This window comes from Mycteria americana, chromosome 2 (genome assembly GCF_035582795.1).
Source record: "Mycteria americana isolate JAX WOST 10 ecotype Jacksonville Zoo and Gardens chromosome 2, USCA_MyAme_1.0, whole genome shotgun sequence".
Lineage (NCBI taxonomy): Eukaryota > Metazoa > Chordata > Aves > Ciconiiformes > Ciconiidae > Mycteria > Mycteria americana.
In genome coordinates, this window is record NC_134366.1 from 153,537,505 (window position 1) to 153,549,612 (window position 12,108).

The 12,108-nt window shown below is 39.1% G+C and overlaps 1 protein-coding gene across 1 annotated transcript in view; it reads right to left on the bottom strand.

The window, feature by feature from the left end:
- DPYS (dihydropyrimidinase) overlaps window positions 1-12,108 on the bottom strand; it is a 33,483-nt gene continuing 21,375 nt past the window's right edge. Inside the window, exons 9-11 of the mRNA XM_075495758.1 lie at window positions 3,768-3,975; window positions 1,620-1,725; window positions 1-105 (exon numbers count right to left, since the gene is read on the bottom strand). Coding sequence (XP_075351873.1) covers window positions 1,651-1,725; window positions 3,768-3,975 — 283 coding nt within the window. The 3' untranslated portion in view covers window positions 1-105; window positions 1,620-1,650. The remainder of the gene's footprint in view (window positions 106-1,619; window positions 1,726-3,767; window positions 3,976-12,108) is intronic.

A 12,108-nucleotide genomic window follows, 5' to 3' on the forward strand; every position in this document is an offset into this window, starting at 1 on the left:
CTGTCGTTTCATGCTGGCTCTTGAGAAGTTGATTGTGGACTGATTGTTGGACCCAGAATGCACTGCTTTGGTGGGGACAGCAGGGTCATTTTCATTTGCTTTTATCTACAGAGAAGAAAAAGACAATATGATATAATCTTTCAAAAGAAAATCTCTGCTTTGCAATTTGTCACTCAGAGAGGTAATAATGGAGAAAGAGTGGTAGGAGCTAGAAAGAATGATTATTGCTCCCTCACTCTATTGCAGCTTTAGCCTTTAGTCCTCTCTATTACAAAAGCTTTCTCCCTTATGACAGAGGAAAACAAATAGCATGCTGCACTCTGTTGCTGCTACTGATGCCCTGGATGAAGTTCACTGTGAGGGAGCTTTAAAGGAATGATACAATGAAATGTGGAAAAGCTAACTTCACCCTCCCACTATTGCAGGTTTGTTTCTGTCCTCATATTAATTAGCACTAAGAACAGTCCCATTTTATGTGAGGTGCGAACTGGGGCTTCACATCCATCTATTGGGAAGTCATTTCTCAAACCAGCTAATCTCATTGTTGGTACACGTATGCACCCAAAAACTCAGCGTGGATTTTGTCATGTTTACTGCCACTCACTGTCCCCCTGACCCATATTAATCAACTCCCCTGCTGTCGCAGACAACGTTTCAGCTGCAGCTGGCATACAGCAGCACCATGTCTCAATGTGCTTGCTGAAGGTCTTACCTAGTTCTTTTACCTTTTCCTGAAGCATTTATTCTGCTTGTTAAACAGTTAAAGACTGAGGTGGTGTCGCCTAGTCCTTCTCCCCAGATGCCTTATCCCACCCATATGTTGCACTGCACTGATCCTTGCTAGGTTCTTCTGAGAGACAGTTCAACTCACTAAGCCAACAGAAAACTAACCCGGAAAAAGGAAGCTAATTGTTTTCTGCTGCCTTAGCAAGTAAATCAGCTCACAGAAAGATCTACTGAGCACCAGAGCATATACAGGTGAGGGAGTGTCAATAACCAAGCTATGCACTGTGGACACTGGAGAGGAGGAAAGCAGAGATGCCTGGTGTTATTCCCCTGTTAGCAGCACTGAGCCTTACAGCAGCTCAACCATCCATGAGACCACTGCTGGCATTGACTGCAGCACCTCTATTGCATGAAGACAGCTGTTGTCCTTGCAAAACAGATCTATCAGCTTAACCCAAACAGCACAACTGGTGGAGAGTTATTGTCTGTAACACAGGGACACTAGAGAATTTAATTTTTCACATCAAGCTGGTTTGGGTTTTTTTTTCTGAAAATTTGCAAGCCAAACTTTTATGCTTTGTTTGTACTCCTGCTGCTAACTGAACTCAGGTTTTCTATGGGCCTTCATACCCATGTCTCAGTCTAGCAGTTAAATTCTATTTGCTCCTCTCAGCTGAACTTTTTAAATGAGGCTCCAATCAGAACGAGATCCTCCCTACCTGGGCTGCCACACATTTTCATCAAATTTAAAGATACCAAGCAACTCAGTTTCTGAGAGGGCTTATTTCAGACAAGCCTGTCACAAGCTAGATGGCCTGCTGCACTTTTGTTTTCTTGAAATTTCAGAGAAGCATTAAGTAAAGTAGTTTTCACTAATCAAAAGAGACAGTTACCTGCAAGAACCGAAACTGGGGAATGAGCCTATTATTTTGGTGTGACGGGTGTTCCTGAGACGACGTCTGTATATGGTGCTCTCTTAACAGGAACAGGCTGACAGACCTGCAATAAAGTATTTCAAATCTTTCATTATTATTTGTCTTCCCTTGCAATTGCTAATTGTACACAATGAAAATAGCAGTCCTATGAAAATCCAGCTTTGTATGTTATGCATCCCAACTCCTTCATCAAACCTCTCTCTTGAAAAGATCCCTTACACTGGGATTAAACTGTTCAGTTCTCAGCTTTCATCAGGAGCATTTAATAACTGCAGCATGTTCTCTTACATGAAAAGGAATGCCCCAAGTTTTTGCTGGTGTAATGCCAGTACAAAGTGGGTTTCAATAGCTAGTTTCTACTACCATTACCTGGCATTTATTTTGCACTAAAAATCAAAGGGATCAACATTGCACAACAAAGAAAGTGGTATAATAATAAGCAGCCCTCATTAACAAAGTACCAAGTATCTTCAATGTCCAGTAGATTAAATAGACTCACAGGCACATACAACTTTGTGCATGATACATATCCCAATGAAAATAGATCCAAAGGACTATGATTTCTAAGAGGAACACTGCAAAGAGAATCTCTTTAGATTAAAAATGCAGAATGAGTCTACTGTAGGTGAGCAGTTCTCACTATTTTGCCTGTGAGACAATCTTATCTGCAGCTGGCCATGGAATTGTATGACCTTTCGAGCAATTGCTTAAATTCAGTTCAATGTTCAGTGGAAAGGGAAGATCTTTTCTCTGGACAAATTCAGTTAGGACTACTGGTTCACTTTTCTACTAGGTCTGGGAAGTCCAGGCACAGATTATTTTCTTTGCCCTTCCTTTCCCCTAGAAATGTTAACCTTCATTCACATTGAAAAGGTGAACAGAATATATAAAATTTGTGGACGGATTTTAGTGAGGAATCTGGTTCAAAATAAAAAGCAAAGTAGAAACAGGACAGTTAGATGCTAACATAATGCAAGTGAAAATATCTGTAGTTTAGCTAACTTACACTGACTGGTACAAAAAAGTGGTACTTTTGTACCACTGACTGGTACAAAAAAGAAAAATTTGTTCCTTTACGTTTTGAAAACCCCCAAATGCAATAATCTGTTTTCTGTTCATAGTTCCCGGGGAAAAACTGCATGCTTATGAGGGGACTTCCCTGCCAATCCACTGTATTATGTGTATCAACTAGCAGACAGCCCACCAGCTCCTGTGAAAGTGTGGTCTTTGGAGGAAAGCCTCACTCAGCCACTTTTACATGCCTTTCTCAGTCCATCAAAACAAAAGCAGGAAGAAATATACAGAATTATCTTGGAAGCATTTCAATGGGCCATATCTCACATGGATGCTCGTCTGATTCAACTTTTAGATCTTGCAGTGAATCCCACTGATTCAGGTTGTGATTTTCAAATATAGTCTGGGTGCTTTTGAAAATCCTACCCACAATAAGTAACGCTAAGGACTGAAAAGCATCCTTCATAAATGCTTGCATGCTAAACAGGCACTGAAAATTCAATCTTCATGTATTTTGCAATATTTCTCTTTAAAAAAACATACAGAACAAGAGCTTGAAGAGAGTTATCTTGCTTGGTTCAGCAGTGCATTTTGCACATGGTCAACTTTTAACACATTCTGGCTGGAACAGGGCCAAGTGTTCAACATTCTACAGGGTTTAGCCCCAAACATCCGATCCATGAAAGAGTTAGCAAATTATTGATCTCTTCCTCAGTGTAAGATTTCTTCCTGCATATGATGTTAAGCTTCTCTGATTTTCAGTGAAATTAGTGATGAAATCTAGCAGTTGGTCAGATTACCCATGAGCAAAACTTTGTCCATTTCTATTGCAGGTGGGATGTGTTTATTTTAAAAAGTACCCAGGCTTAGTCTATGAGCTCTACAGACTACCCTAAGAGCAGGAACTATTCTATGATATTTTTCTGTAAGATAAAGAGCAATAAAAATTGAGTCCTTAGTTTCATTTCCTCCCACCTTGGCAGTTTTTGATTAGTAAGGGAAATTACGATTGAATCCCCAAACCTCTCTTCCCAAGAGCTAGTTATCCTCATGTTGTACAAAGCATTACAGAGATTTATTAGTTTAATTAACCTGCTCCCGCTGCCTGACTCGTTTGTAGACATATGGAGGGAATGGTGGACGGGAGACATATTTGCCTTCTCCTGCTGTGACATTGAAAGCTCCGCCTTCATAAACCACTTTGCCTCTTGAAACTGTCGCAACTGGTACTCCATGGCAGATCATTCCTTCAAATATATTGAAGTTGTTGGCCTGGTGATGTGTCTTTGCAGATATTGTCCTGTGTTTACAAAACAAAACAACACCCACAATTACTATGATCCTTACATTTTACTTCATTATAAAATTTTGAGAAAATGATAAAGGAAGAAAATTTAGCAGCATTATTAAACTGTGACATTGCACAGTACATTACGGAACAGCTGTAAAAATAGGGTAGAGCATTAACATTTCATTGAAGAGTAATTGTATTTCAAAAGAATGAAGAGGGAGTCAAAAGGACAAAACTCTGCAGCCTTGAAACGTAAAATTTTCCACTAGAAAGAGATTAGTGGGAAAAAAATCAGGTTGTAATATTTTATTTGGATAACATGATTTCATTCTGCCTTGCCAAGCAAATATCTATGAACAATAAGGTCAGAAAAAGCTCTGACCTTTTAGCTAGAATGACTTGCAATTTCAAGTTGGAAAAGTATGGCTGCAATGTTTCAAAGATCGAGACTCACGAATAAGATAAAGACTATTTCACTGGAAAGTCAGTAGATGGTAATGAATTTTGGTAACTCTTAATGTGAGGTGGATTGATCCAGTGACTGACAACCCAAATATCTCGATGCTGCTAAATAATGACAACATCACATCATCTACATCATCTACATACCTTTCTTCCAAGGGTATTAGCAAATTATAATTTTAGACCTCAACAGCACTAACTTGAGCTATGGTATTATTGCTTTCTTTATGCATAGCCCTCATTCTTTATGATCACCATTTCTAGCCAATTTCTCCAACCCTAGCTGGCTACATTAAAGGCAGAGCCAATGCTAGAGCTGACATTAGCATCTGGAAGTGCAGGCTGTGTATACTTCCTTTCCTATCTGTTTTCCCTGCTGAGCTACTTACTATATACTGTATCTAAAATGAGTCACAAGATTTTGAATTTTAGTTAATTATTTTATTAACTTCCTTTTTACAATCTACAGGGGTTTTTTTTAATAATTTGTAGTTTATAATTTTATTGTCATCTGTAATTTCTGAAAGGAAGGAAGCTTCATGCTTTTGGCTAGCAGTCAGAATTTTCCAGAATGGGTGCTCACACAATCAAAAACCTATCATGCATATATAGCATTAACATTACTCCAGAGATTACATCTTTTGCAAAAGAATTATCAAAGTCAAAACTAATATGAAATATTAATAGATTAAAATATTGATCTATTTGGAGAAGAATTTTTTAAAACTTTAGTTAACATCCTTATCAAAATGAGAGAACCACAACAAAATCTGTATCTTTCTTGAAGTATAACCATTTTCAAAAGTAATCACTTATCAAATATTTCAAATGATTACTTATACAGAGGAAAAAAAAACTTGTGGAAGGATAATTAGTCTTCCTTTTACATCATTCTGTTGAATTAAGAGAAATTGGTTCTACTAAGGGCTACATTTAAATCTTGGTGGCAACTGACTTTTCAAAGGCTGTATATATAGAAATACTCTCTATGGCGAATGTGCCCATAGGAATAAAAACTTTTCCTTATCCAGCACACCTTGGACAGAAAACTTGCACATGCCTGCTCACTAGTATCAGCATCATCTTGTAGATTCACAGTGGAAAGAGCGAGCAATAGAAGTCAGACCTCTCTTGTATTCACCGGTCCTATGAATACTGTCGAACAAGTTTATCCATGGGTCTTATAATAGCCCTACAAAGAGCTTGTGAACATATTCCTCCAGCTTACTTCATTACCCTTATGGGTCCAATTGCTAGAACAGTAAGTAAGAACAACTGTAATATAATTATCTTTAGCATTATCTGGGTATACATCATATCTGTTTGCACAATAGCACTGGGACACGAAAAGAAAAATGGAAAAGGTAATTTGAGCAAATGAACAGAAAAATAAGCAAGATCCTTCAACTCAACATGTGAGCTGTTTAAATGTGCTAGAGCAGGATCACTAGAAGTAAACATGTCTCAGAGGTAAGTACGTCCTTCATAAAAAGATACAAAATGAATGGAAGTTAGCACGTTTAAGAGAAATATCCATTTGCACAGATAAACCTTACAATATGACGAAACACATTTCCTAGAGCTTGTCTCAACAACAAACTTGTATAGAACTCATTTATAACCCTTCTGTTGAAACAAGCCTTAGATCACGCTGCCCTTTCTGAAGGTGAAGTGCTTTCTCCCTGATGGAGATCACCAAAATTCGTCTCTGTTTAGATTTAACCCTTTGACATTATCAATGGCAATGAAAGTTTCAGGTAGCAAGTGAGCAACCAATTAAAACAGAACTAGATGGTATGCTTGCGTCTGAAGCTCACAACTCAGCAACCTTATACAACAGACTGTTTGCTGCTGTATCAGCCATTTCAGTAGCAGGCAGTTTGCCGGGAATCTTAGCAAAATTCCAATGTTTGCTCTGAATGTCTGAACACTATTGACCACTCGGCTGATAGCAAGAATGGTTGTAACCCACTTACAATCCAAAAAATCAAGACTGCCATGGTAGTGAAGAATAACATAACAGCTGTCTCCACCATCCTAAGTGATGTCTGACATAAGGGATTACTTAACATGAGGAAGCAGATTCTGACTCCAGGATTCAAATTTGTAAAATTCTCTAATTCTGGTTATAAATTACAGTGGCTCTTGTTTCAGACAACCGTTTCGCAAATGGAGACTGAGATCAGAATGATTACTTCAACATGTAAAAGAACATTCTCCTCTACAAAGAGGATACTGCAAAGACAATCAGGCCGTTTTGTTCCTACTTACATCAGTGTTCCCATGTAATTCACTTCAGCTGCTTTTGATACACGTCTTGCAAAGAGGTTTTAAGCTATTAATATAAAAATTGATATTCCTCTAGTACCACAGAGGAAGACTGCTTCTGAAATTGTCTCTTTTCAATCCAGTGCTTCTGTCCAACTAATTTACAGTCAAATAGCAGTTATTTTAGTCTAAGAGCAATTACCAGATTTTCTGACTGTGTGAGGATTCAGTGGCTAGTAATCCTGTATTTATTTATGCTCTATGTGAGAAAGGGCTTTACTGCCACTCCTAGAATATTATATTTAAATAAACTACAAACTGAAGTTTGAAATTTAGAAAAGAGCTTAGACTAACAGAGCAAGCTGTAGGGTGAAATTCAAGACTGTACAGCTGGTCAGCTCAAAAGTTTTGTTAAGGAGTTAGAGGTGCCTGTTTTCATTTCAAGTCAAACACAACCCAGCAGCATCATAACCATGTCTATGCCTCAGTCAGAGCCTGAAATACTAAATAGTGAGTTACAGTTAGGCAGGAGGGGGAACTGGATGAAGGGAAACCATTAGATATTAGCGTAATCTTCTACCCCTCATAATGCATAGGACATGAAGCCCAGTGAAGGTGGATGTCAGACTAAAGTAAGCTCTAGAACCTAAACTTTGACTGCTGTGAGGATTATCACTTTAATTTTCAAGAGTGGCATAAGAAAATGAAGAATTTAATTACTTCAAATGGAAATTGGATGCATACCTCACACAGTTTTCTTTAAAAATTCCAGGCACAGGAATATGAAGGAATTCTGTAGTCAACAGCCCTTAGGCAAGAATAGCTGTTCAACATCTCAGTAAAGGGAGGACACCTATTTTATAATTACCTAATTAATTAATTTAAAACATAGTAATAAAGGCAGCTAAAATGACCCAAGTCCATTGCTGAAGAGAAAACAACTGTTTCGTTGACAGCTGCCATAGAAAACTAGCTTATGTAAGAGTGAGTATTTCAGCTGTAAGCAACTTCTCTCAGTGCTTACAGTGCAGTATCTCTAAGCTTTTTGGAGCTGGGGGTAGGTAAGAAATGCCAGTTTGCTGAGGACAGTATCAGCCTTTGTGATTTGCCTCTTCACATCACTTTCAGATGCCTTTGAACTCGCCATATTGTTAACCTGCTTTTCTAAAATCTAGAAAAAAATAAATCGATGGTTCACATTTCTGTGCTGTCCTGAGCCACCACTCATTTACAATGATAATTAAGTTGAACTTTGTTAATGTTAGAGAGTCAGTTTTATTAAAAAGAAAAGCAAAGGAGGGGGGGAAAAGAGAAGAAAAGGAAGAAAGAGAAAGTCTTAAAATTTATGTGCAAAAATGCTAGCTATAAGCCTATAACGTGGATTAAAAACCCAATGGCCTATTTTATATTAAGGAATTGCAATAACTGCACATGCAAATATGTGCAAGCAGCTATTCCTAAAGTTGTATTCCTGGCCTCTTAAAAAATATCTTTAAATAAGCATTGCCTTTGAGTAGCCATATGAAGTGAGGAGATTTGTGGATAAAATAACAGATGCAAGAAGAGGTAGGAAGTTAATGTTTGGGAGCTCCAAGTCAAAGTGACTTATCTGAGGGATGGGATCTTTATTTCATGCAATCGTATCTCCTAAAATTCATCATTCTAAGATGGGTAGAGAATGACAGCAAAATTATTTTTCTGATTATGGTAAGTAACTCATTTGTCAACAATACCATCAGTCTGGGCCTATCAATCACTCCAAGCTGATACGGGATGGAAGTGAAAATTGTCAAACTGTATAATGGGCAGGAGGGAAACAGTAATGAGAAATTAAGTTTGCAGAAAAGCATAAAAAGAGAGGAAAATACAAATAAGTCTATTCAATGACTAAAGAAGATCTGGAAGTGATTACTGGGCAGAAAAAGGCAAGGTTATCTAAGGAGAAAATAAGAAAGATTTTTTTTTTTTTGTAACATTTCTAAGATTCAGTTATCTAAAGAGAGCAGCTGACATTTTGTGAGACAGCAAGTTACTAGGGAAACGTACATCATGCTCTCCGAGAGGCTTATTTTGTTATAGTTCACAGAACCATAGAGTCAGTGAGGTTGGAAAGCATCTCTGGAGGTCATCTGTTCCAAGCCCTTTGCTCTGATCGGGGTCAGCCAAAGTAGGTTCCTAAGAGCTCTGTCCAGTCGGGTTTTAAGAACCTCTAAAGATGGAGACTCCACAATCTCTTTGGGCAACCTGTGCCAGTGTTTGATCACCCTCACAGCAAAGAAGAAGTTTTTTCTTATGTTTGAATGGAATTTCCTGTATTTTAATTTGTGCCTATTGTTTCTTTCTTCATGTCCCCTTAATTTGAGATAACAGGCCTTTGACAGGAACTCTGATTCTAGTGAATTAGTGTACATTCATGCATGCATAGGCTTGCACTTGTGCAAAAGAATATGGGGCTATTGAAAATGCCAGAACATGCTTGTCCTATGCATACATATTTGTATGCCACATTATTTCATTTTGCCTCATTGTGTCTAGATGCAGTTATCCATATACCCAGTATTCAAAATTATGCTCATTCATCAAAACAGTAAGACAGTTGCAGCATTATTTATTCTAATCATTTGCTAACATCTTAGTTTCTTCCTCTTTCATGTTATGAAAAATTACAGGCAGTTGCTCGGCAAAGAGTGCTTAAATGTTGTAACTTGTTCCCACTTAAGCCTCTGAGGCTGAAGACTTGACTACAAATGAGACAGATATAGGCTGCAGATTTTGGTTCTAACAAATGCAAAAGATTTATCCATGAACATATCTACACACAAGCAAAGGCACTGAGGGAACATATGCCAGCAGACTGGGGCACTCTGACTTCTCACTGATTTGCATCCAGTGACTGTTTCCCCTAAAATGCATAAACAACACTGGAAACGGGCTAGAAACCACGTCTTCCCTAGTCACGTCACAGCAGGTGCATTACAGAGTAACAAGTCCTTTTCCTCCCTCTCCTCCTCACCTCAGGACTCCTGCCCTCCCTGCTAGTCAGGGACCCCGCTCCAGCAGCTGTGCGCTTTGGGCTGCAGCCATCACTGCTGTGCTCAGGGCTGAGCCCAGCTCCACTGGCACACGTGGGGCACATGCTAGGCCTGCCAAAGAGGGCCACTCCAGCAGAGCCCAGGGAGGACGGGGTGAGAGACTGCTACCTGCACAGCCAGCTCTGCCTCTGCATTCAAAAGTACCTAACTGTTAGGCTATATTTGGTAAGTGGAAAAAAATTGGTGGGTGAGGCTTCCCAGACTGCATGTTGTTATAATAAAGTGGCTGGACTTAGAAAGTTAAACTCCATTTGAGACGGGTTTTTTATCCCTACAGGTGTTTGATCTTGCCTTTGGGGGCTGATCCAGGGCTTATTTGCAAGGTCTCGACAGGCTACAGTGAGTTTATGGAGCCCTAATATCTGCCAGGAGCTGAATGTCTCTTAGGAGATCTTTAGCACCTTCTGCCCCTACTTTACAAGGGATGCTCAGCTCTTTCCATGGTCTGAATTGGGTACTGCAGTATTTATCTTCCTTGCTGAGCATTTCTGAAACAAGCCCTAGAGATTTTGTATTCTTGCTTGCTTTCAAATAGCTAAAGGCATCAGCTGTAGAGGATGCTGACTTGCTGACAGGTGACATTCCCTTTTCCTTGCTTACTCTGCCCTCTCCTTCTGGAACAGTCTTTACAGTTGCTTTTGTTTCACAGACTTGGGACTGTTATATTATTTGTGTGCAGCTGAAAGAAGTCAGTGAACATTCTTGATCAAAGCACAGATTAAAATAAGACAGTACAGTGAGTACACATTTGCTGCCTACATGCGTTTTTCCAAGGAGTTCTCACAAAACAACCCTGTGTGCACAGGCTGTACTTGGGATGCTGAGGGTGTTGAGGTCTGCAAGATGATGTTTGGTAGCACATGGCTGCAATAAACCCTCAACAGGTCCCTTTGCTATTTGTGTATTCTTTAATGAATATGCAATGAGTTTAAGGAAGCTAAGAAATAGACCTAACTAACCTGGCAGAATTCACAACCCATCTTTTCTAATGCAGTTTCTAACGAATTTATACATTTACTGTGTTTCTTCCCAATACTGCTTGCTTTCATGCAGACCCGCTAAAACCAGTATTTAGAAGCCTTTAAATACAGTAGCAAATCTGATAACTGTTTGTATAATATTTTCTGCAGAAACTACCAGAAAATGCTACAGAAATAGGCCAGTCAATGAAGCTGACCCATAGAAAGAAAACCTGAGGTAAAGTGGCAGAGTGCTGGAAGTGGAACCTTGAATTGCAATTGCTCCCAGCTTGCAGAGCTGTCATGTTGAATTCACCATGCTTTTGCAACCTAGAAAGAGAAAATCCCAAATGCCCAGATAGCAACCAACAGGCTGCTATTGTGCAATGATGTGGGAGGGGAAATGCAGCCGATTTTGTAGGGATGTAAGTTTTTGTATTTTGAAGAGCTTCACTACCTTTCGGAATGACTTCAGAACTTTCCCTATAGAATTCCTCTGACAGGTTGTGATAATACCAGTTCCTCACAGCAATACTTCAGCAATTGTCTAACTCTTTAGGTTAGTATCAGCCAGTATTTTAGGACTACAGCAACACAGCATCAAATCAGAACTGGAAAATTGCATTTTCCTCTTACAAGATTTAGATTTACAAACAAGAAAAAAGTCATGCTCAAAAGAGGAAGGACTTTGCAAGAAAGAAGAACAAGCCTATTGCGAAATTGAAAATCACTCCCCAGAGTCAACAAAAGCACATGAGGCTGCACCTTGTGTAATATCTTAAATGGCTGAAGTCCATTAGCTAGATCCTTTTTCTCTGCTGGGCTGTTTGTGCCCTCTTCAGGATTTGTAGTGAAATGAATAGACAAGCACTAGTGAGATTTATTTATACTTACTCAGGTAGTTCACAAAACTGTAGCTGCAGAGAGGCTTGTTCCCAGCAAAGCCAAAGGGATAAACAATGAGAACAGTACCAGATCAGAAAAAAAGTATTGGCTGAACTTAAAATCAGCTTGTTCAGTAAGAAAATACAGTTTAAAGTTGGGAAAAATATTTGAAGAAAAACTGCACCTTCACAGCTGCAGTGGGCAAAAAGGCAATTAGAGCACTCAGGAGAGAGTGAAGGGGGGCAGAAGGAATGTTTGGGAGGCAAAAGGATAAATAATTTCAGGAGCTGACAAAGCACCTTGAGGACAATGTCAGAACTCTGCTATCCTTCTAGATTCATTTGTCCCCAGGCAGAGCAGAAGTGAGCTCAGAAAAGAATCCTTCAGGTTTTTTTTAATTAGAGTTCATAGCTCCACTGTCCTGAAATAGCTCATTGCTAGTATCTCAAAATATGCTTGCTCAACATGCCAGAAGG